The 24,981-nt window shown below is 39.5% G+C and overlaps 1 protein-coding gene across 6 annotated transcripts in view; it reads left to right on the top strand.

Moving 5' to 3' along the window:
* MAST4 (microtubule associated serine/threonine kinase family member 4) overlaps positions 1-24,981 on the top strand; it is a 569,289-nt gene that overhangs the window by 475,940 nt on the left and 68,368 nt on the right. For all 6 annotated transcript variants that reach the window (XM_060009396.1, XM_060009392.1, XM_060009397.1 and 3 more), the window contains 2 exons: positions 18,834-18,903; positions 24,885-24,963. In XM_060009396.1, the coding sequence (XP_059865379.1) occupies positions 18,834-18,903; positions 24,885-24,963 (149 nt within the window). The remainder of the gene's footprint in view (positions 1-18,833; positions 18,904-24,884; positions 24,964-24,981) is intronic.

Genomic DNA, 24,981 nt, shown 5'->3' with positions numbered 1-24,981 from the left:
ATAAAGACCAGGATGCAAAACTGAATGTGGTTTATGATCCTATTTAAAAGTATGTTTGTGTATATCTGTACACACTATAAAAACAGACCAAAGAAAAAGCCCACATTACATTAGTAGAATTACCAATTTCATTTCTATAACTTTAGGTATTTTCAAGTCCTCAACCGTGAGTGTGTGTTAGCTTTAGACTCAGGCTTTTTAAGGTTATTTTAAAAGTGAGCAGTTCCTTTTCTACGGATTTTAAACGTTTCACCAGCAAGATCCTATGTGCATATTGCTTCCACCCTCACCATCTGCCTCCAGTTTAAACAGTTTTATGTTTAGCATTTTCCAGTATTAGTAGTACTACTAAAGTTATCCCCTCAGTCTATTTTATCCTTAGTCAGCCCCATGGGGGTGATGGGCATATGCTACTATATTCTACCCTAACGTCACTTAGAAAAGCATGTGTCTGCTGAAGGGTAGTGTAGGATCTGGGTGAAGATTGTTTTTTTATGACATACATTGCTGAATAAAAATGTCTTTTTACTTTCTTTCTTTCTTTTTTTTTTGATCTGAGTTAATTGCTGTTGGAAAACATTACAAAACTATTTAGCAGAACGTTTTCCTATATTTTCTAGTAAAAGAGATGTTGTTAATTAAAAATATCCTGAGTAAAATTGTTCTGTACTAAGGTTCGACAATTAGATATTCTAGACTATAGAGGAAGCATTTTGGTTTGCTGTAGCTTCCTATCAGAAAATGTGAAAGCCAACCCCTCATTAGGCATTACCTCCTTGATTTTCCACCTCATAGCACATTTTTAATATTAGGTTTTAAATCATTCTATGAAATTATGAGCTATTATAACATTTGAAATGTCTTTTAAAACTTATAACTTGATTAAATTAATAACCAAATGTAGATGTTGTTATCTTCATTTAATGTCTCAGTAAAACAAAGCCCAATATTCCTACTCTAGTTCCCTTGGGAAACTCGTTCAGGTCCAACATTGGCCAGGATTCACCGATGACGTACCCAGGCACACCACCACTCCTGTCCTACTGCTCCACGAAAGCCATGGTCCTCCAGTGGTCGAATGCAATGACTTCTTTGTAAAATAATATTACTCATTGTGAGCACCCTTGCAGGATTTGATGTCAGGAACCGTTTTCTACGTCTTGACTATATCTCTTCCCTTGCTTACTATGATTCCTTTTTGTTTTCTCATCCATTTTAACTCTTGGGATCCCTTGGGTTAAATCCTTTGTCACCCTTTTACTTGTGACAGTCACATCTTGACCAAGGTCCTCTGATTGATGCATGTGCTGATTTTTCCTGCAGTTTTATCTTCGGCCTTTCTTCTGAATGCAGATGCCTGTTTGTACTTACTGGCACTTTCTCCATCTGAATGCATCCCACCAGCACCTTAAATCCAACTGTTATTCAATACCAAGTATCTTGTCACCAATGCTGTTGATTCTCAGTTATTGGCAACATCATCCACATGGTCACCCAAGCTAGCAACTTCAGCATCATCTTTTGTTAAACCCTCGCTGCTAAGTCTCCCCTGAAATGTGTTTTACACCTGGCTCCTTTCCCCAGCCAGTTGCTCAGGGCTTTTGCAAATGAGAACTGGGCTCCATCTTCCTGCATACTCTCACTGCCTCTCAAATCTTTCTTCTACATTGAAGCTATTATTTTTTAAGACAGGAACTTAATTATGTCTTCTAACTAAAGAAAAACATCCCATGGTTTGTTATGACATGCATGAGTGTAGTGGTTCCCAAAGTGTGATCCACTGAGGAGCAGCAGCAGGAGACTAGTTAAAAATACAAACTATCAGATTCCAACCCATACTCACTAATTAAGCAACTATGGGGGTGGTGCCCAGTAAATCCTCAAGGTGATTCTGACACACTCTGCAGTTTGAGAATGATTGTACTGTAGGTCCTAAAGCCTTGCTGCACATTACAATCACCTGTGGAGCTTAAAAAAATACCCAGGTCCCAGACCAATTAAATCAGAAACTTCATCTGTCTGGCCTGGCATCAGTGTATATCTTTTTAAAAGCTCCCCAGGGGATTTTGATACATAGTTAGGTTAGAGAACAACTTAATCTATAAAGTTCACTTTCTTTAGCAGAATCTAAAGCAGTGTTTCTCCAACTTGACTGCACATTGGAATCACCTGGGAAGCTTTAAAAATGACTGATACTTCCCTCATCCCAATCCCCATTCTGATTTAATTGGACTGAAGTGTGACTTGGTCATTGGATTTTTTTAAAGTTCCCTAGGCTGTTTGTATGTGAAACCAAGGTTAAGAATGACTGTTCTAAAGCCATCCTGAAACTCTAGTGTGCCTAAGAATCACCTGGAATACTTGATACAAATAGGGATTCCACGGTCCCATCCAGGTCAAAAATCACCTGGAATACTGCCCTAAAGGATATTTCCAACTGGTCTTCAGATTTCTCTAGTTTGATTCTCATCCATTCTCTTTGCTCCCCATCATTTACTGCTCTGTCCTAACTTCCTACAGCTCCCCCTCTATGGCATCATGTTACTTGGCATTCCTTAAATATGCCTTACTGGGCTTCCCTGGTGGTGAAGTGGTTGAGAGTCTGCCTGCTAATGCAGGGGACACGGGTTCGAGCCCTGGTCTGGGAGGATCCCACATGCTGCGGAGCAACTAGACCTGTGAGCCACAACTACTGAGCCTGCGCGTCTGGAGCCTGTGCTCCACAACAGAGAGGCCGCGATGGTCAGAGGCCCGCACACCACGATGAAGAGTGGCCCCCGCTTGCCACAACTGGAGAAGGCCCTCACACAGAAACAAAGACCCAACACAGCAAAAATAAATTAATTAATTAATAAACTCCTACCTCCAACATCTAAGAAAAAAAATATATATATGCTTTACTTAAATCATCGGGGAAAATGTAGATTATTAAGCCAATAAATGGTCTTGAATCAGTTGATTAGCCATTTGGAAAAGAGGTAAACTGGACTGCTATATCTTACTCCTTAAACTATATAAATCCCATGTAGATACAGAAAAATACTTGAATTTTAAAAAACCCATAAAACTACTAGAAGAAAATATGGTTGCATTTAGAAAATAATTTGGGAGTCAGGAAGGTCTTTCCAAACAAGGTACAAAACCTTGTAAGCCATAAAGGAAAATAGTTGATAAATTTGATTACATAAAATGTTCTCTGCAGATGAGTTACCGTAAGCAACATTAAAAGATAAGCATAAGGCTTCCCTGGTGGTGCAGTGGTTGAGAGTCCGCCTGCCGATGCAGGGGACACGGGTTCGTGCCTCGGTCCAGGAAGACCCCACATGCCGCAGAGCGGCTGGGCCCGTGAGCCATGGCCGCTGAGCCTGCGCGTCCGGAGCCTGTGCTCTGCAACGGGAGAGGCCACAGCAGTGAGAGGCCCGCATACCGCAAAAAAAAAAAAAGGTAAGCACTAATGGTAGAAACATCTTCAGTGTATTGACAGAATTGCCTCATTGTACAAAAAAACAAAAAACAAATTAATTTCAAAAAAAGACTAACCTAATTCAGAGGAGTAAAGTATGAAGCAGGTGGTTAGTACAAAAAAGAATAAATGGTCAGTTAATATTTTAAAAGAGGCTCAATTTCACTCATCCTAAAGAAATGCATATCAAAACAATATGATTAAAAAAAACAATATGATACCACCAAATATGAAAAAATTCTGTGTTGGCAAGACTGAGGGGAGATGGTGTTCCATATGCCACTAGTAACAGTGTAAATTAGGGCAGTGTCTTTGGAGAGCAATTTAGTTATATGCACCAAAGTGAAAAGTGAACTCCCCTTTTTTTTTCTTAAACATCTTTATTGGAGTATAATTGCTTTACAATGGTATGTTAGTTTCTGCTTTATAACAAAGTGAATCAGCTATACACATACATATATCTCCATATCTTCTCCCTTTTGCGTCTCCCTCCCACCCTCCCTATCCCACCCCTCTAGGTGGTCACAAAGCACCGAGCTGATCTCCCTGTGCTATGTGGCTGCTTCCCACTAGCTATCTATTTTACATTTGGTAGTGTGTATATGTCCACGCCACTCTCTCACTTCGTCCTAGCTTACCCTTCCCCCTCCCTATGTCCTCAAGTCCATTCTCTGCATCTGCGTCTTTATTCCTGTCCTGCCCCTAGCTTCTTCATAACCATTTTTATTTTTTTTATTTATTTTTAGATTCCATATATGTGTGTTAGCATATGGTATTTGTTTTTCTCTTTCTGACTTACTTCACTCTGTATGACAGACTCTAGGTCCATCCACCTCACTACAAACAACTCAATTTCATTTCTTTTTATGGCTGAGTAATATTCCATTCTATATATGTGCCACATCATCTTTATCCATTCATCTGTTGATGGACACTTAGGTTGCTTCCATGTCCTGGCTATTGTAAATAGGGCTGCAATGAACATTATGGTACATGACTCTTTTTGAATTATGGTTTTCTCAGGGTATATGCCCAGTAGTGGGATTGCTGGGTCATATGGTAGTTCTATTTGTAGTTTTTTAAGGAACCTCCATACTGTTCTCCATAGTGGCTGTATCAGTTTACATTCCCACCAACAGTGCAAGAGGATTCCCTTTTCTCCACACCCTCTCCAGCATTTATTGTTTGTAGATGTTTTTTTTTTTTTGTAGATTTTTTGATGATGGCCATTCTGACCGGTGTGAGGTGATACCTCATTGTAGTTTTGATTTGCATTTCTCTAATGATTAGTGATGTTGAGCATTATTCCATGTGTTTGTTGGCTATCTGTCTATCTTCTTTGGAGAAATGTCTGTTTAGTTCTTCTGCCCATTTTTGGATTGGGTTTTTTGTTTTTTTGATATTGAGCTACATGAGCGGCTTGTATATTTTGGAAATTAATCCTTTGTCAGTGGCTTCATTTGCAAATATTTTCTCCCATTCTGAGGGTTGTCTTTTTGTCTTGTTTATGGTTACCTTTGTTGTGCCAAAGCTTTGAAGTTTCATTAGGTCCCATTTGTTTATTTTTGTTTTTATTTCCATCTCTTTAGGAGGTGGGTCAAAAAGAATCTTGCTGTGATTTATGTCATAGAGTGTTCTGCCTATGTTTTCCTCTAAGAGTTTTATAGTGTCTGCCCTTACATTTAGATCTTTAATCCATTTTGAGTTTATTTTTGTGTATGGTGTTAGGGAGTGTTCTAATTTCATTCTTTTACATGTAGCTGTCCAGTTTTCCCTGCGCCACTTATTGAAGAGGCAGTCCTTTCTCCACTGTACATTCCGGCCTCTTTTATCAAAGATAAGGTGACCATATTTGCGTGGGCTTATCTCTGGGCTTTCTATCCTGTTCCATTGATCTATCTTTCTGTTTTTGTGCCAGTACCATACTGTCTTGGTTACTGTAGCTTTGTAGTATAGTCTGAAGTCTGGGAGCCTGATTCCTCCAGCTCTGTTTTTCTTTCTCAATCCCACTACTGGGCATATACCCTGAGAAAACCATAATTCAAAAAGAGTCATGTACCAAAATGTTCATTGCAGCTCCATTTACAGTAGCCCAGAGATGGAAACAACCTAAGTGTCCATCATCGGATGAATGGATAAAGAAGATGTGGCACATATATACAATGGAATATTACTCAGCCATAAAAAGAGACGAAATTGAGCTATTTGTAATGAGGTGGATAGACCTAGAGTCTGTCATACAGAGTGAAGTAAGTCAGAAAGAGAGAGACAAATACCGTATGCTAACACATATATATGGAATTAAAAAAAAAATGTCATGAAAAACCTGGGGGTGAAACAGGAATAAAGACACAGACTTACTAGAGAATGGACTTGAGCCTATGGGGAGGGGGAAGGGTAAACGGTGACAAAGCGATAAAGAGGCATGGACATATATACACTACCAAAAGTAAGGTAGTTAGCTAGTGGGAAGCAGCCACATAGCACAGGGAGATCAGCTCGGTGCTTTGTGACTGCCTGGAGGGGTGGGATAGGGAGGGTGGGAGGGAGGGAGATGCACGCGGGAAGAGATATGGGAATATATGTATATATATAACTGATTCATTTTGTTGTGAAGCTGAAACTAACATACCATTGTAAAGCAATTATACTCCAATAAAGATGTTAAAAAAAAAAAAAGATTGCTTTGGCTATTCGGGGTCTTTTGTGTTTCCATACAAATTGTGAAATTTTTTGTTCTAGTTCTGTGAAAATGCTGTTGGTAGTTTGATGGGGATTGCATTGAATCTGTAGATTGCTTTGGGTTGTATAGTCATTTTCACAGTGTTGATTCTTCCAATCCAAGAACTTGGTATATCTCTCCATCTGTTTGTATCTTCTTTAATTTCCTTCCTTCATCAGTGTCTTATAGTTTTCTACATACAGGTGTTTTGTTTCCTTAGGTAGTTTTATTCCTAGGTATTTTATTCTTTTTGTGGCAGTGGTAAATAGGAGTGTTTCCTTAATTTCTCTTTCAGATTTTTCATCCTTAGTGTACAGGAATGCAAGAGATTTCTGAACTCACTTTTGGGGCCAGTAGTTCTGCTTCCAGGAATTTAGCTCTTGGATATAATCACTTAAATATTCAGAAGATATTCATTGGATAATCAAAGCACTGAAATCAGTCTATCTATTAATAGAAGACTGAGTAAATTATGGTACAAGACATATTGGAATTTTATTTGATTCTAAAGATGGCAGAGATTTATTTAGATGAACTGATATAGAAAGTTGTAGCTAGATTATTAACAAAAAACAGCAATTATAGAATATATATATAAATAGTTGACAGGATATAAATAGTTGACAGGGGTTACAGGTACCCGCCCTCTGCGCAGTTGAAAATCTCAGTATAAGAGTCGTCCCTCTCTACCTGAGGTTCCTCTGATTCACAGTTCCTCTGTATTCGCAGTCCATATCCGCACATTCAGTCAACTACTGAACACATGTGGTACTGTAGGATTTACTATTGAAAAAATCTGCATATATGTGGACCCACACACTTCAAATCTGTGTTGCTCAAGGGTCAACTGTATATATAAGTGTGTGTGTATGTATAAGTATATATATATATATATCATGGTATTATTTGGGGAATTTTTAAATATACCTAATATATACTTATATATCTATGTGTATTTCTAGATTAATTCATACATCTGAAGAGTAGAGCTGGGGCTGGGGAGGCAGCATGTGGCCCATAGCTTGTTGTGGTGCCTGGCCCATAATGAGTTCATATTAAGTGTTTGAATGAATCAATGAATGAGAGTCAGAGGCTAGGAGAGATTTTCAGTCTTTATTTTATACCTCCTTGAACTATTTGAATTTTTTTTACAATGTATATAATTGCTTTTGTAATAAAATTAAGACATGTAAAATTGTGTTGTTCACGTTTGAGACTCTGTCCCTTTGTTTGTTCAGTTTCCTCTGCTTCAGAAGGCTCCTTTCCTTTCAGTTACCACTTTCCTTCAGGGTTCAGATGAAAGGTTGCCTCTCTGCAGCCATCCATTCTTCTGTCTTCTGAATTTGTGGCTTCCTCACTTTATGTACACATATCACCATGAGTGCAGTATCCCATTATGTTCTGTTGGATCTTTCTTTCCTGCCTGGTGGGTGAGAGCATTGTCAGAGATGGTGTGATTCATCTAACTTCCTCCAGAGGCTACCAAGGGTCTGCCATATTGTAGCCAAAAAGGAGGGAAATATGGCAGGGTTTTCCTGTCCAACTGCTAAGCACTGGTCTGCGTTACATTCACACTGACCTGACACCCAAAGTGATTGTTTATTTTTGACCCTTTGAATGTTCTCAGGATACAGAGCTCTAGCTTGAACAGTCTCCAGAATGACAGTATTCCATTTCATCCAGCATCACTGCCAACATCACTTGAAGGAAGCCCCCCCATATCAATTAGCTTTGACTTAATAGGCCTAGCAAGGTACCCAGCATATATCGACTCTCCCCCAAGCTTTACTGAGATATTAATGACACATAACATATGTTTAAGGAATATGACGTGTTGACTTGATACATGTATGTGTTATGAAATCATTACCACAATAAGGTTAGTTAACTTCTACATCCCCTCACATAATTACGATTTTTGTGTGTATGGTGTTAACATTAAACATTGACTCTCTTAACAACTTTTAATAAATAATACAGTACTGTTAATTATAGTCGCCATGCTATACGTTAAATCCCCAGAACTTATTCATCTTATAACTAGAAATTTGTACCCTTTAACAATCTCCCCATTTCTCCCACCCCAAGTAAGTGGCAACCAGATTTCTACTCTCTGTTTCTGAGTTTGAGTTTTTTAGACTCCACATATAAGTGAGAACATACAGTATTTGTCTTTCTCTGTCTTATTTCACTTAGCATAATGCCATTAAGGTCCATCCATGTTGTCACAATAGGCAAGATCTCCTTTTTTTAACGAACAAATAACAATCCACTGTGTGTATGTGTGTGTGTGTGTGTGTGTGTGTTTGTGTGTAGCCTTTCATCTGTCAAGGGACACTTACTTAGGTGATTACCATGTCTTGGCTGTTGTAAATAATGTTGCAGTGAACGTGTGAGTGCAGATGTCTTTTTGAGATAGTGATGCCATTTTCTTTAGATAAACGTGCAGAAGTGGAATTGCTGGACAATATGGTAGTTCCATTGTTAATTTTTGGAGGAGACTCTATAGTGTCTGCACCAGTTTACATTGCCAACAACAGTGAACCGGGGTTCTCTTTTCTCCATATCTTCACTGTTTGTTATCTCTTGTTTTTTTGATAATAGCCATTCTGACAGTTGTGATGTGAAATCTTATTGTGGTTTTGATTTGCATTTCCCTGATGCCTAGTGATGGTGAGCACCTTTTCATGTACCCGTTGGCCATTTGTATATCTTCTCTGAGAAAGTGTCTATTCGAGTTATTTGCCCATTTTTAATCAGATTGTTTGTTTTTTTGCTGTTGAATTGTATTATTTTTTTGGATATCAGTCCCTTGTCAGAGACATGGTTTGCGTATATTTTCTCTTGTTCAGTAGGTTGCGTTTTCATTTCACTGATTGTTTCTTTTTTTAAAAAATTTGTTTTTATTTATTTTTGGCTGTGTTGGGTCTTCGTTGCTGTGCGGGGACTTTCTCTAGTTGTGGCGAGCGGGGGCTACGCTTCTTTGCGGTGTGTGGGCTTCTCATTGCAGTGGCTTCTCTTGTTGCGGAACACAAGCTCTAGGGGCACAGGCTTCAGTAGTTGTGGCACATGGGCTCAGTTAGTTGTGGCTCACGGGTTCTAGAGCGCAGATGAGTAGTTGTGGCGCACGGGCTTAGTTGCTCCACGACATGTGGGATCTTCCCGGACCAGGGATCGAACCTGTGTCTCCTGCATTGGCAGGCGGATTCTTAACCACTGCACCACCAGGGAAGCCCTGATTGTTTCTTTTGCTGCATAGAAGCTTTTTAGTTTGATGTAGTCCCATTTGTTTATTTTTGCTTTTGTTGTTTGCCCTTTTGCTGTCATATCCAAAAAATTGTTTCCAAAACCAATGTCAAGTAGGTTTTTTTAAAGTTTTTTTTTATATATAAATTTATTTATTTTATTTATTTATTTTTGGCTGCATTGGGTCTTCTTTGCTGAGCGCGGGCTTTCTCTAGTTGCGGCAAGCGGAGGCTGCTCTTCGTCGGGGTGCGTGAGCGTCTCTTCGTTGCGGTGCCTGGGCTCCTCCTTGCAGTGGCTTCTCTTGTTACGGAGCAGGGGCTCTAGGTGCACAGGCTTCAGTAGTTGTGACGCATGAGCTTAGTTGCTCTGTGGCATGTGGGATCTTCCCCAACTAGGGCTTGAATGCGTGTCCCCTGCATTGGCAGGTGGATTCTTAACCACTGTACCATCAGGGAAGCCCAAGAAGTCTTTTCTCTGTTTCCTTCTAGTAGTTTTATAGTATCAGGTCTTATATTTAGTAAGATAAATAAATATTTATTAAATGATTTAATATGCCAAATTATGTACCTGCTAATTTTTCATTCAGAGGACCTTGAGGACCCTGTTGTGCTTTTTAAGAGAATAATTACAACTTGCTTCCTTGCCTCAATACACCCCAACATACCGGAAGGGTTCAACATGTTATAATTAATATCTGTGGCTCCTTAGGGTAGTAGTGATTCTCTGAAGGTTGATATTTGTGTATCCAGAATCTCAGGGTTGCATGTGGTTTGAAACAAGCTCCCCTCACCCCACCCATCAGTTACTTAGGATTGTGTGCTAAAAATATGGATACATGTATAGACCGTAAATAGAATAAGGCCCTGAATGGACACATCCCTATCATGGATAAGGGCAGATCATGCTTTCTGCAAGGAGGAATGATTAGGATAATTAGAATGATTTTAGTTTTGCTTCTGATAATCACTGGTTGAATTGAGCCCCCCATGCCTTGATTTTAACGTTTCTAATAATTTTACATGTTCTGATATTACCTGGGCCAAATATTAGGCGTCTGCTTATTTAAAAAATGAAAGAGTGAGATGTACAGTTTTAAGGCAAATATCTCATTCATATACTGTTAAATACTGATATACTGTTAAATACAGCTATAACGATAGCTGGTGTTTCAGCTTGGGGCAATCAAATGATTAAAGTTGACAGTAAAAGTATAAACAGGGTTACAGTTTATGAGTGTTTTCTTCCCTATGATTTCCTTATACAGAGACTTTTAATCTTAACCCAGGAACATAGGAATGATACACAGCTTAGCTTGGGGGATTTTCCTATTTTAGAGGAAAGGAGAAATTGTGGAAATAATTGAGTTTAGAGGAGAATAGCAATAGGACTCGGGTAGAAGAAGTGTAATTAACTTACTTGATTAACCTAAGAGGACACCTGCAGGCAGGTGGGATTTCTGGAGTGTTGACAGAGTGGGATAGTATTTGTTTGGGTTGATGGAGAAGAAATTTCCAGCCTTAGTCTTGTTTTGAGACTACTTGGAGGTCAGAGTGAAGTAAATGTATAAAAGGGACATTGAATTAGTATAGCTGAGACAAGAAGGCGGGGAAGTTGAGTTATAGAAGGAAAGGGGGGGAGTGTAAAAAATCCAAGACTTCCTGATTGCGAACTCTAAATGGCTAATGAAGTCTTGGGCATGATTTACGGAGTACAAGGAAATTCTAAGGCCGTAGTTCTCAGCCCTGGCAGCTGACTAGAGTCACTTCATTTAAAAGGGGTAGGCTAGGGCCTGGCATCAGCATTTTTAAAGCTTCCCAGGTAATCCACCTGTGCACCTCATATTGAGAACTGTTTATTGATGTAAGGGTATGGAAGAGGAGAGTGGGAGAAAAATATTAGAGGAGAGTCTCGGGGCCAGGGAATTTCTAAGATCTTGTATAGAATGGTTTATGGGAACTGAAAGTCAGCATTCTGATTTATTAGATACTTGGCACATTACATATTATTTTATTATGAAACAATAGAACTGAATGTCTTCAATTCTTTTAACTCTCAAGATATTTCTGGAGTTAGAAACCGAACATAATTAACTGTTAAAAAAAATACGTAACACGTATTTTGCTTCTTTCCGATGGAATGAATGCCTTTGTATCAAAAGCCAAAGGAACATTTACCATTTTGTTAAGTAGGACCACCTTAAATTTAGTATTTATATTTTTAAGGGGAGCTGAAAGGAGGAGATTTATAATAGAGAATACATTCAGATTACTTTTAGCAAGTTATACGGATGTGCAGCATTTCATTTAAATATTGCCTCTTTGACTAGAAATTACTCAGCAACTGAAGCAAACAGTCTGAGAGCAACCAATTTCCTGATATTGTCCACCCCTCTTCCAGGTAAAGATGGAAATTCTTTGTATCTAATTATGTTAAAGAATTGAAATCCCTTCATGTAAGATAGAAAAAAAATATGCACACCTTAGATTACATTCTTTAACTCAGTCTTTTATCCACATTCAGAGACTAATTATCTGAGATGAATAGAATGCATCATATTTCATAAAACTGCATGAAACTTAGGAATATCTGTTACAGTAGCTATGTTCTTACCTCCCCTACCTTGACCTTACAGACGCTTCTCAGTAACTTTAAACAAAGGCTAAAAGTAATCTCTTCTCTACTGCCGGGAAGATGAATGACTGTAGATGGGAGGAAAACATACAACTAAAACTCAACTTTCTTCATCACTCTTGACATTCACCAGTCTTTACTTGGGATCACCTTGAGATATGACATCAATTCAGAATAATAAGGAGGGGTCAATGAAAAGCTAAAACATCCCCGAGAACCCATTATAACACATCTCCAAGAGATTCGTGTCAATGACACAGCATTTCAAATACACTGCACAAATTTCAGAGGAATGGCTTCATGAAATGGAGGCAATAGGTATCTGTGAGAGTCTTAGGACATAGAAACTGACCTGTTATTGGGTATCTCTCTCACTCCCTACATGTTTTCCACCCTATAAGCTCATCAGTCATTCCTTAGAAAGCACGGTGTGTCCATTTTGTAAGTGTCTGTTGTGACATAGTACATTCTCTGTGTGGTATCATCATTGAGAGTTTGTTTTTAGTGAGTAATTTTGACACATTTAAGGGCTTTGATCTAAGAAAATTTCTTTTTCACATGAATAAGGATCCAGAATTGGTTTCACAAGATAAGTCTAGAGTTGGTAATGTACAGATCTTCTATCAGTAGATTTTTAGCTCTTTGGGTCTTGTTTACCTATTTAATCTATTCTAGCAGGTAACTCAAAGCTCTGTATATAAAAAGAACTTAATACATAATTGATGAATTAGAAAAAAATACATTTCTAGTTTACTGTGTTACAGGGACTAGCTTAGGCACTGAGAATTCAAAATACGCTTTTTGTGTGTCTACATGTATAACCAAAATGTATCCCTCACCAGCATTTAGAATTATGTTAGTGAGAAGAAGAGAGAAATGAAATACAGTATACCTGTCATTACACTTCATTCTGTTTTACCTATGGTGACATGATATAGAATGATTGAAGTTATCATTCCTCAAACTTCACTAGTCAGCCTATAGAATTTTCCTCCTCTGCAAACTTCTAACTAGCACTGTTTTCTAGTTTGGCTATATCAAACAGATCAGGGCTATTAAATCTGTTAGGTACTGAATAATGTGAGCTGGAAAAATGTTATTTGCTCTCAAGTACAATAAAAAACTATAATAGAACTTTCAGTGTTTAATTGAGTAATATAAATGCTACATCTAAGAAGTGTAACGTTGTTACATGTGATTGCATATAATATGGAACATAAGTACATTTTAATATATTTAAAATTATTTGAGGTGGTGCCTTCGTAAATAAAAGAGCATAAATCCCACCCAGGTTTTCAGGGGCTTTTTGCATTTTTTTAATTAAGTATAGTTGATTTACAAGATTGTGTTTCAGGCATACGGCATAGTGCTTTGGTTTTTTTGTTTGTTTGCTTGTTTGTTTTTACAGATTATATTCCATTATAGGTTATTACAAGATACTGGGTATAATTCTCTGTTATACAGTAAATCCTTTGTTACTTATCTATTTTACATATAGTAGTTTGTATCTGTTCATCGCATACACCAAATTTGTCCCGCCTCCCCTACCTCTCCCCTTTGGTAACCATAAGTTTGTCTTGTATATCTGTGAGTCTGTTTTGTTTCGTATATAGATTCATTTGTATTACCACTTCTATGTGGATTCTACAAAGTATCATATAGTATTTGTCTGACTTATTACTTCACTCAGCATAATACCCTCCAGGTCTGTCCATGTTGCAAATGGCAATACTTTGTTCTTTCCCCCATACTTCCACTCAGTCCAGTTTTTCAGTAAATCCTGTTGTCTCTACAACCAGAACATACCTGAGCTCTACTCCCATCCTGTCCAAACCACCATCATCTCATACCTTGTCTATGCTGGTAGCCTCCTTACTGATCCCCCCTGCTTCCTGCATTTGTGCCTGCTTAGAGCCCATTGGCCACAGAAGAGCTAGAGGGCTCTTTCTAAAATGCAAATCAAATCACACCATTTATATATTGATAAATATTTGTTGAATGAATTAATCAGATGACAGTGAGTAGTGGTATTGGGTAAGAAGGATCAATGTGGCAGGGATGGGAAAACCAAAAGAGGTTCAGAGAGGCCAGATTTTAAGAAAGGCTTGATTTATTGTGCATAATTCTCTTTACTTGAAAACCCAGGCATAAAAATCTATTTATTGGCCTGCTGTGAACACTTCACAGCTTACCCTGAGAGAATGCCACCGAAGGCTAATCAAGGTTTCTCTCTGTCCACTTAGAGTCTAAACAGCTGTCCAGGTTTAATTAATATTCTGCAGTTATATCTGGAGAGGAGCCAGTTTCTGAGACAGCTAAGTGAACGGAGGATTTCTAACTCTTCTCTGGCGTCCGCTGGATCTGGTAGCATAGACTTAAAGTTCTCACGTGAAACTGAACTGTTATTTTTCAAAGTCCACTCAGCTTGAGGTCCCTGCATAACTTGTTCCATTGTCCTCTTTATCTGCTGCCATAACATCTTGTGAGGGGGTCCTAGGTTTGGTCCTGTGAAGTTTCAACTTAAGGTTTTTCAGCAGTGTCAATTCGTCGCTGAGAATCTCCTGCAGAACGATTAAGAAACACAGCGCTGGTTGTTATGGTGTAAAAAAGTCACAACGAATTTGAGCCGATCACCAAGTAATAACAACGAGGATTCAAGTGAGGGCTTACTCTTTTGATCTACCAGGAGCTTCAAATGGCAATTATCATTAATTCTTGGATCCCTCAAGTCCTGATAGAAAATCAGGGCAACCAGAAACTATCATTTCGTGAACAGACAGCTATTAAAAGCACATTAATAATCTATAGTGGGTATAGCATATGCCTTCTAAAAAGATTTGCAGCTTGTTTCTCTGTGGTAAAGACACAGGACTTCTCCAACCTAATTACAAAGCAATCAAACAATTTAATTAATCTGGAAATCACTTTCTTAACAATAACTGCCTCTAAAATGAGGCACCCTGTGTAGCTCCGTTAGGTAAAGTACTGTTTTGATGTACTGCCTGTGTATTAGCAACGCTAGTTGCCCCTGGGGATCCTGGAGTTAATTACCTATTCAACGCCTGACCACTACTAAGGTTTCCTTTACCAGGTCAGAAACAGTAGTCTATAAAGTGTCATGGCACTCAAACATCCAAGAGGCAGCACGTCCCTGGGAACAGCTGGATTTGTGTTATAAGCAAGTGTCGCACATATGGGCAGAGAATTAACTGGCACCAGTTTTCGTTTGAGAGTCTCTCAGGTATTGCTTTGCAGATGGGTGGATGAATTCAGAGAGCCGTGCTGTGAGCAGTGAAGGTCAAGTATAGGACTCTGGTTTCAATCCAGCTTACTTTCTTGTCCTGGGGAAGTGCTGCGCGTGTCCACAACAGTCTCATCCTCATCTCTAAGTTAAGACTATATAAGGTGTGTTTTATAATTCAATCTGTTCTAAATTAGTGTTGTTTTGTATAACAAAATAGTACCCCTGGGCTTCCCTGGTGGCGCAGTGGTTGAGGGTCTGCCTGCCGATGCAGGGGACACGGGTTCGTGCCCCGGTCCGGGAGGATCCCACGTGCCGCGGAGCGGCTGGGCCCGTGAGCCATGGCCGCTGAGCCTGCGCGTCCGGAGCCTGTGCTCCGCAACGGGAGAGGCCACAACAGTGAGAGGCCCGCGTACCACAAAAAAAAAATAAAATAAAATAGTACCCCTAAGACTTAAGAGACAACATAGAAATCAATTTTTATTTCAAATAAGAACAAAGACCTCGAAGATTGACTTCTGCCTATTTAATCTGCTAATCTTCTAATCTCTCCCTCAGGAAAATAGAGGAATTTTCTGTAACAAATGACAAAAATGTCTAGAATACTCATCTACCCTTTTCCTCTACTATTACTACCGCCCCACTTCTCTCTAAAAGTTCCCTGTTAATGCGACAGTCTACTCACACTGGAAGCCTCAGTCACTTTTAGTCTGTAATCTTTTTCATGGCTTATTTCTAATCCATCACCAATTACCCTTGGTTTGCTCACCAGAATATCCTTTCCATTGGCTTTCCATGTCCTAATCTAGCTGCTTCTCCTCAGCAGCACATCTGACCACTCGGCATACTCAATGCCAGCTTAAAATCTCTTAGCATCTCTCTTGCATCCAAACATCTCTTAAGGCCTTCCACTAGGTAGTACCAATACATGTAGTTCACAACCCATTGGCTTTACCAGTCTGAATTCCCTGCTTATAGAGAGCCTGTCTCCACTGCATTGCCCCGCTGTGTTTGGGTTGATTCTGTGCCCTTCCTGAAGTCCTTCCATTCCTTCTGTTTATCTCCAGCTTGCTGAACTGACCTCAAATTAAGCTATAGTGTCTCGTCCTTAAGGAATTATCAGTCTAGTTCATGCCACCTTCATTTTCTCCAATATCCCGTTGCACTTAAGGGCCTTTGTGATAATGCAGGGGCGTGTATTTGCATTTCAACTAGCTCTTCAGTCAGACATGAAACAAGAAGAAAGATCTGTGGTTAGTAAGATAATAGGAATGGCTCTATAGCTTGGAGTTGAGGAACATTGTCAGTGGAAGTGCCTGAAAAGGCAGCATGGAATAGGAAGACAAAACCCGAAGATGAGAAATGGTTAATGGTAGCCCTGGGTTTTTTGTTTGTTTGTTTGTTTAAAGAGCAGAGTTAAATTAACCTACCTCTGTATCTTCATCTCTGCCCATTCATCCTCAAAGTGATGGTCCGCCATGTATTATAAGATGTTACATAGCTTCCTGGGGGACCACTCCTTAAAATCTCTAAAAGTGAAAAGGTTTCTAAGATAATTCCTTGTCTCTCCCTCCTTCAGAGTCTTAAAAAACATTTAATAAGCTCTCTCTAGTTGTTCTGGTTGATCTCATATAATCTCCAGATATAGTGTTCTCTTTACAAAGAACACAGGGCTAAGAATTTGCTGCCAAGTTTCACTGGCCTTATTATTTATTCTTAGTGAATAGGGTAGCAGGGATTGTTCTCAGAATGCCTTGGCTTCAATCAATTGTTTTGTTTCTCCTCATAATTTACTGGTAGTTTGCTCTGTGTGGGGTGTGAGCAAAGCCAACGTTTTTTTCCCAAATAAAAACAAAATCGACATGGAGATTTCTGGCATTTGATTTGTTTCCCTTTAGAAACAAGATTTCTAGCCATCTTGAAATCAAGACCTTTTAAGGAATATGAAGAGTGATGCACAAACTAAATTGGGGAGGGGGGGCAGGGGGAATGAAGGCTGTTGGGAAAAGTTCAAAGAACTTAATTTAGCTGTGTAGATAAATGGACAAAAAGAGTCCTGGATTGCTGGATGGCAAATGCAGAATCCATTTCTCCAGGGGCCCAAGGAACAACAGATGCAAAGGCATGATAAATTTCATTGCTGCAGGGGGAAAATGCTTCTTGATTCTCTATCGGTAAAGAAATGGGCTTTTCAGTGCTTCCCAGTTAAATGGCTTTAATTGTGCTGTCTGTCAGAGACTTAATGGCATCTGTTGATGCCATCACTATAAAATCTGCAACTTTAATTGAAAAATTTCGGTAGAGGTGTAGCCAGTCCAGAAGTCCTCAAGGTAACACTGAAATTATCCACTTTAATGCATTAATCTATTCTTTTTGCACACAGGTAATAAATTGTTTACCTTTATAGCTAGGTACTGACTTGAAGGTGCCGCCTTGTATTCCTTACCCCTAATTACAATTGTCACTTCCGGTAAGAAATCAGTAATGTGGCAACTGGCTTGTTGTTAAGGATTAAACATGTCTTCTTGATTTATTTTCTGTGTTTCAAGAACATACAGGATTAGTTTGCCGCCTTTCCTAACCTCCTTATTTACACCAGCTACAGTCCCATCCGGTCCTCAGGAAATTCTCAACCTAATTAAACATGCAGAGGGAAGCAGGGTGGTCTGGAGTGCCCTGAACCTCCCCTCACCTGCTGCCTGCCAGGCTTTCTCAGTGATCAGTAGCAGGTTACATGTTCTGATGGGGAAAGTAGCAAGTCCCCCAGGAGCTGCCGCCTTACAGTAAGCAACCCGTGCTCCACCTGCCTCCAGAGGACTTGGGGAAGACACCCTCTGCCAGCCTCTGCGTGTGGCTTTTAAAGGCTGCCTGGCCAGTCACCACCCAGCTGCTTAGGAGCAGAGAGACTATTGAAGGAAATACGGATAAGGGTTAGTCCTGCTGGGCCACTAGGCCATGCTGAGATAGAGCTGGATCATTTGAGGAATTGGTCTGAACTGTTGGGTTCTCCCCGGTATTTTATGACTTGTTCTGACATTTCTCCCTTTGAAATATGTACTTTGAAATATGAGGATTCATTTTTGAGAACTCAGAATTTTATTTCGGTTTCTGTAAATAAAAATATCAAGACTGCCTCCTTAAAATAGAAAGCCTCACCCTCCCAATTGAAGCATATACTTCTCCATCCATCCTGCTGTTGGAAACGTTAACATCTGGAAGAGTAGGAACCAGGACATTTGCATATTCATTATTCTGTAGGACTGAAATAATTAGGTGGTTAAATATATGGAAAACTGCTGGTTGGTGATGTAGGTTTGTTTATTCATATTTTACACATTTGGAAAGCTGTGCCGGAGCTCAAGCTGACCGCCTGTCTCTGCTCCAAGTAAAAGTAAAACATTTTTTGAGGAGATGGACATTTTACAAAAGTATGCAGACACTTACTACTAAAGAGAAGAATGTTTGGGATGTAGATAAAGATACAAAAACAAAGTCATGATGTCAAGTTTTTTTCTTCTTTCTCTCTACAGGAAATAGCCCTCAAGATAGTCCAAGAAACTTCTCCCCCAGTGCCTCTGCCCATTTTTCATTTGCACGGAGGTAAGGATTTCTTGTGAGTAGAATAATGAAGTGTTATGTGGAGAATCCCATCCCCCCACCCCACTCCCTCCACTACCCTTTAAGGCTATATGTACCTCTCTTGGTCCTTCCTAGATGGTGGGCTCTCACTGAGGGCAGGAGAAAACCATTTCCACCTTTTCTCCCATCCCCAGTGCAGTGTCTCATACATGATTTTGATGATCAACAGATTTTTACTGAATTATCTGAGCTTATATTATAAGAACTTGATTCACCTATATGTCTTGGTGCAATTGCTTTTGTTGTTGTTGAAATACCTTTTTTTTCCCCCCTTAATAAAAATGACCTTACTTGGGATCACAAGGTATAAACTCTAAGATGCCTTTCCTTGAGGGCACCAAGCCAGCAATTTAGTGATCTCCCTGAGGTAAAGCCATGAGGATGTTTTATGTTTGCTCTTCCTATCTGAGTTAGAATTGGACACCAGATATCAAAGTTATATGTCTCATATCTGGGTCAGTGAGTCATGAGAAAGTATTGTTGCTCAGAGGACAGTGGACATATGATCTATTATCAAACCTTTTCAGTTCTGGATCTTCTACTGTGATTTCTCCCAGTCAGAGGAGTCTACACAGCCACCTCTTCTGTGTTGTGTGTGTGGAATTAGTGTACTTCACCCTGTCATATTCAAATCTTCACCTTCCTGGGTTCCGTCATCCCTCTCAACATGTATATACCCTGCCTTCTTCCACCCAGGAAAAACACACGGAAAACAAAATTGTCCCTTTAGCTAGGTTTCTGCATATTCAGAATGAATTCATTTTATGGTCTGTTTATATATATATATGTGTGTGTGTGTGTGTGTGTATATATATATATATATATATATATACACACATATATATATATATATATTTTTTTTTTTTTGCCTGCGTTGGGTCTTCATTGCTGCGCGCGGGCTTTTCTCTAGTTGTGGCGAGCGGGGGCTACTCTTCATTGCGGTGCGCGGGCTTCTCATTGTGGTGGCTTCTCTTGTTGTGGAGCACAGGCTTTAGGCGCGCAGGCTTCAGTAGTTGTGGCATGTGGGCTCAGTAGTTGTGGCTCTTGGGCTCTAGAGCGCAGGCTCAGTAGTTGTGGCGCACAGGCTTAGTTGCTCCGCGGCATGTGGGATCTTCCTGGCCAGGGATCGAACCCATGTCTCCTGCACTGGCAGGTGGATTCTTAACCACTGCGCCACCAGGGAAGTCCCTGTCCTAGATATTTGTTAAATTTTCTTCAGAGACCTAATCATACCTTGAAATGAATTAAAGTAGCATTTAATTAAGACACATAGGTAGGTTAAAAAAATAGATTTAACACATGTTACTCACGAGCAAAACCTGCAACGTCTTCACTGTCTTTTGTCAGCGTTCAATGCATTTTATATAACTAAATCCAGAGAAAAGGATGTGCTTGCAGCGTTTTCAGAATTCCTGATAATTAAGATTCTCTTGTAAAATCACACATTCCCCACCATATGGTAAATGCCTGTGTGTACCAGGCCTCCACCATAGGGAGGACACAAGAGTAATTAAGACGTGATCTCCAACGAACTTCCTGAGACCGACACCCCAATTTTCCCCAATTCCAACTTTGATACTTGCAGTGCTCATTTTAAGCACCATAAAGAAAATGTGACAATTAGCTGGTCTCACAAAGCCTGTGTTTGTTTGCCCAATGAGTATTAATTCACTGTGGTGGTACCATTCTAAGTGAAAAGGGAACTCTTATAAAAACTGATTTTAAAAAAAGAGAACATACCATAGTCTTTAAAATACATTTCTCTTAAAAAGGGAATGCCTTTAATTACTTTTAGTAGAAAGAAATGCAAATGTCATTATAGCCCACATTTAAACGTGACTGAAATCAGTCTTTTAATCCTGCCAGATTTATAAAAATGAAGAGAATCTAATAATTAAGTGGCTGACTGGAGGACAGATGAATCTGGTTTCTATGCTATAAAAAAAAAAATACACAAACCCCTAGGCATGTTAATTTTCGACAAATAAACCATAAACCGTAACAGAAGATTATCACAGGAGACCTCTGGTTCATTTTGCAGGAATTTCCAGATGGAACTCCCTCCACACTCTTCAAAAAGCATTAATTTAGATTAGGACATGAGTGATCATCTTTCTGAACTTTTATTCAAGTAAATAGAACCCTGTGTTTGCTCTGCGAACTCAAATTGGCCTATTTTTATTTGACATCAGTCATCTTTCTCTTCCATTTTCAAGTTGATTTTTCATTAACATGGAAATTCCATGGGTCTCCATTCCCCACCATTTGGCGTGCATTTCTGAGCCTTTAGGAAGTAATGCCATTTAGGGAGTCCCACGTTTTATCATTTTGTATATTCAGTCCAACAGAGGGGAGAGATTGTCCTATTTTAAAAATTATTCTTGGGTGACGGGATAAAGGTCAGACTTATTAATCTTTTCTGATCTTACTTATAACGTGATAATTTACCCCCCAGTAGACATCCCCTGTAATGTTGAATTTCAGACTGGGAAATAGGATGACACACACTTGCTTTCCATATTATCTAATAGGTGTTTGAGAGCAAAATTATCGAGTTAATTTTTTAGTATCGAGTTAAAATAAAAGGATGAAAATGAGCATCATAGTGTAGTAGATTTTGTCTGGAGCAAGGAAACATATTTTGTAATTTGCTAATCACTGTGATGAAGCTGGTTTACAATCCATCTGATTGTGGAGTTACTTAATGTTTTATTCCTTGGTGGTGGTAAACTGGAGGTAATGACATTGTTCTGCCTTCCCCAGAAGTTGTAGAGGTTTAGGTAACATAAGTTGCTTTCATTTTCATTAGAAATATAGAGAGAGGCACTTCCCTGGTGGCACAGTGGTTAAGAATCTGCCTGCCAATTCAGGGGACACGGGTTCGAGCTCTGGTCCGGGAAGATCCCATACACTGCATAGCAGCTAAGCACGTGCACCACAACTACTGAGCCTGCACTCTAGAGCCCGTGAGCCACAGCTACTGAGCCCACGTGCCACAATTACTGAAGCCCATGCGCCTAGAGCCCGTGCTCCGCAACAAGAGAAGCCACCGCAATGAGAAGCCTGCACACAATAACAAAGACCCAATGCAGCCACGAATAAATAAATTTTAAAAAATTTTTAAAAAATTTAAAAAAGGAAATAGAGCCCTGAATAATCGTTGTGGATGTCTCCTAGCTGTCTAGCTGTTATTTATCAGGTTAAATCTCAGAACATATTTCCGTAAGCAAATTACTGGAACATACCTGCCTGCTGAGAGGTCAGGTCATGAGACACTTGTTGAGCACTGGTGGGCAGAGTTACTCTGGTTGCATTATATTGGCATAATTCATCTTGTTCCAGTATCAGCTAGACCATAAAATGTTTCACACCAGATGACTGTAACAAACAAAGAAATCTTCCTCTTCATACAGTTGTAATAGGGACTTTTCTTTCTTCTTTTGTTGTATACCATATTAATCTAACTTTTTGTGGTTAGTGTTGAAATGATGTGGGTTTTTTGGTTTGGGGGGGGGGGGTTTGTTTTTGTGTTTTGTTTGCCAATCTCTTTGTATCCTGTGTTCCCATCAGGTGTTTTTCCCTTCTTACTTTTTCATTTCGTGTAACATTAAGATTTCCACCCACAAAGAAAGCACTCTTTTCAAAAAAGCCTTGTTGCTTTGGCAAGAATGTACTCTTGTTTTCAGGTAACATTTTACTGGTAACTGCTGCAAAGAAAAGAGAACATTGTTAGTAGGATCCAAATTATACTTGTGTGATAGCTTTCTTCAAAAAAGGGCATGCTCTCTCTTAAGCACTGTATATAGCATATATAGGAATTTCTGACGTGCAGTTGTCATGGTAATGAAAATGCGGTGGTCCTTTGTGCTCCATTTGAGGAAATAGACACGGACAACTTGGAGAACTTTATGAGACATAACTTATTTCTGGTCCGTGGCTGCACAGAGTACTGAGCATATTCTTGTTGAAACATCTTTCTAGTTGTGTGTTTTCCAGAGTAAGCAAATGTAATTTATGCTTCAGAACTAATAAGAACATGTCTCCTCTTGGAGTTGTTCATTCATCTGAAATATGTTCATTGATACCTGAGGGAAAGGAGAGTTAAGGAATCACAAAGCAAAATCATGGTGGGGGAAATTGTGTCCCTCACTCTTTCCAGAGACTAGTTTCTGATAATTGCTATTAAATGGACTGAACAAGTCCATTTAAAAATTGGAGGTGTTTAAAATAGAAAGTCCAGGAATGGGTTAAGTCTTTAATAATTAGGTAAATAAACTAGATCCAACCTGTGTCCATTTAATTGATGGTCAGATGTCTTTATAAGCATGTTTTTAGAATTCTTTTCTTTTAACATTTTCAGTAGTATAAAATTATTTCTAGAGAACATGTGGTTTATTTCTTTTCATTCCTTTTATCTGGTATATTTACAAACATCTTATTTTGCTTCTTTTTTTGAAAAAAAACATACTTGATTCAATTGTACTCCAATCGTGGTCACAGAAACGACAGGTAAATTTTACCAAAATCTTAACATTGTACTACTTCTGTGATTTGTCCACCTGAATTTCCCCATTTTGTCTTTGTGGACCATTTGCATTTATCGGAGGCAACATCCCTGGTGGCCTATGATTGTATCCTCCCTTGACTGTAATTTAGGCTAAAATGTCAGTTTTTTACATAAACATCTGATTGTGACATTTCTCAAATTCAAGTCGAATGCTGGTGAATTCCCTGACTTCAACTTATTGTGAATGTGTCTGTGGTAAATTTGGTCTACTCTTGTCTCTCATTTGGTAAATTAATCTAATCATGAGTTACAAAAAGTCTACACATGATCCGGCATCTAAGAAAGCAGTAGAGCTCTTTAGAAAAGTATGCGTTTCCTGTATTCCTCGTGGCAAATGTGTGTATATTTGTTTTCACGCTGTTATGTGATTTTGAAGGCATAGTCCACTCAAAATTGCTAGTAAATGAATGGTTCTGGAATGCCAGAGATTTCAGAACATTGACTTTCCGGTGTCCCCTTGCCTTAGCGACAGTGTTGTCTTTACTCCTTCAGCAACTCATCTGAGACCCTTGTAATGACTATAATTCATAGCCAGAGTTCGACCCAGAAGCTCTCCATCCTGTTACGACTTGGAGATAAAAACCGTACTCTGTTAAGACTCCTGACAGCTTTGCCTCTACGATTAGGGCAGGTAACCCTACTCTTTGCATTAGGTTCTATCGCTAGTGGAGAAGTTTCATTCTTCACTCCCTCTCACTGGCTAGAGCTGGGCTGCATACTCATAAACCCTGCAAGAGGCTTTTGCTGGAACACTTTATAAAGCCAGGTCGTGTCAGAAGGTATAATAACTCTTAAGAGAGTCTGTGCACAAGGTCAGTCACTTTCTTAGTGCTCAAATGATTTGCCACTTAAGGCTTGAGCCGGTCTTGAGCCCCCTGATCCCTTCTCCCCTCGGTGTGATGAGTAGGACTGCTCCCTTGAAAATAATAAGCAGCAAGTCCTGAGGATGCAGTGGAAGTCCCCACAGGCTCTTGTACCATGCTGGAATGCAGGCCCTTCCGAAGATCATGGCCCCGGTTATCAGTTTCCAGATAAGAGTGTTTTTTCCTCCTCCCTTTCTGTTTTTATTCATCGGAATCTGCTGAGTCTGACTGATGTAATTATCCCTGGTATTCATTTTGTCAAAGTGTATTAGTGAGAGATCAATAATATGGACCACCCCATTCACTTTCTGCTTGTTTGGGTGTATTGATTCACTTTAAATAAAAGTCAACCTGCTGTATAACGTTTGTTTACTCTGGCCCTTGCTGAACATTTCCACATCCTCACTGACTGTGTTTGTGTCATTTGTTCAACTAAAAATACTCGGTTTCCCTGGGGTTCCTATGTAACCGTAATCCAGTGTTGGCCTAAGCTAATCTCACTTTCTCACCAGGACTGATGGACGCCGCTGGTCCTTGGCTTCTCTCCCCTCCTCTGGCTATGGGACAAACACGCCCAGCTCCACGGTCTCTGTAAGTGCCCGACTTTTC

Source organism: Delphinus delphis, chromosome 3, assembly GCF_949987515.2.
Source record: "Delphinus delphis chromosome 3, mDelDel1.2, whole genome shotgun sequence".
NCBI lineage: Eukaryota > Metazoa > Chordata > Mammalia > Artiodactyla > Delphinidae > Delphinus > Delphinus delphis.
Note: the sequence above shows the minus strand (reverse complement) of the source record. Positions and strands in the feature narration are given on the sequence as shown.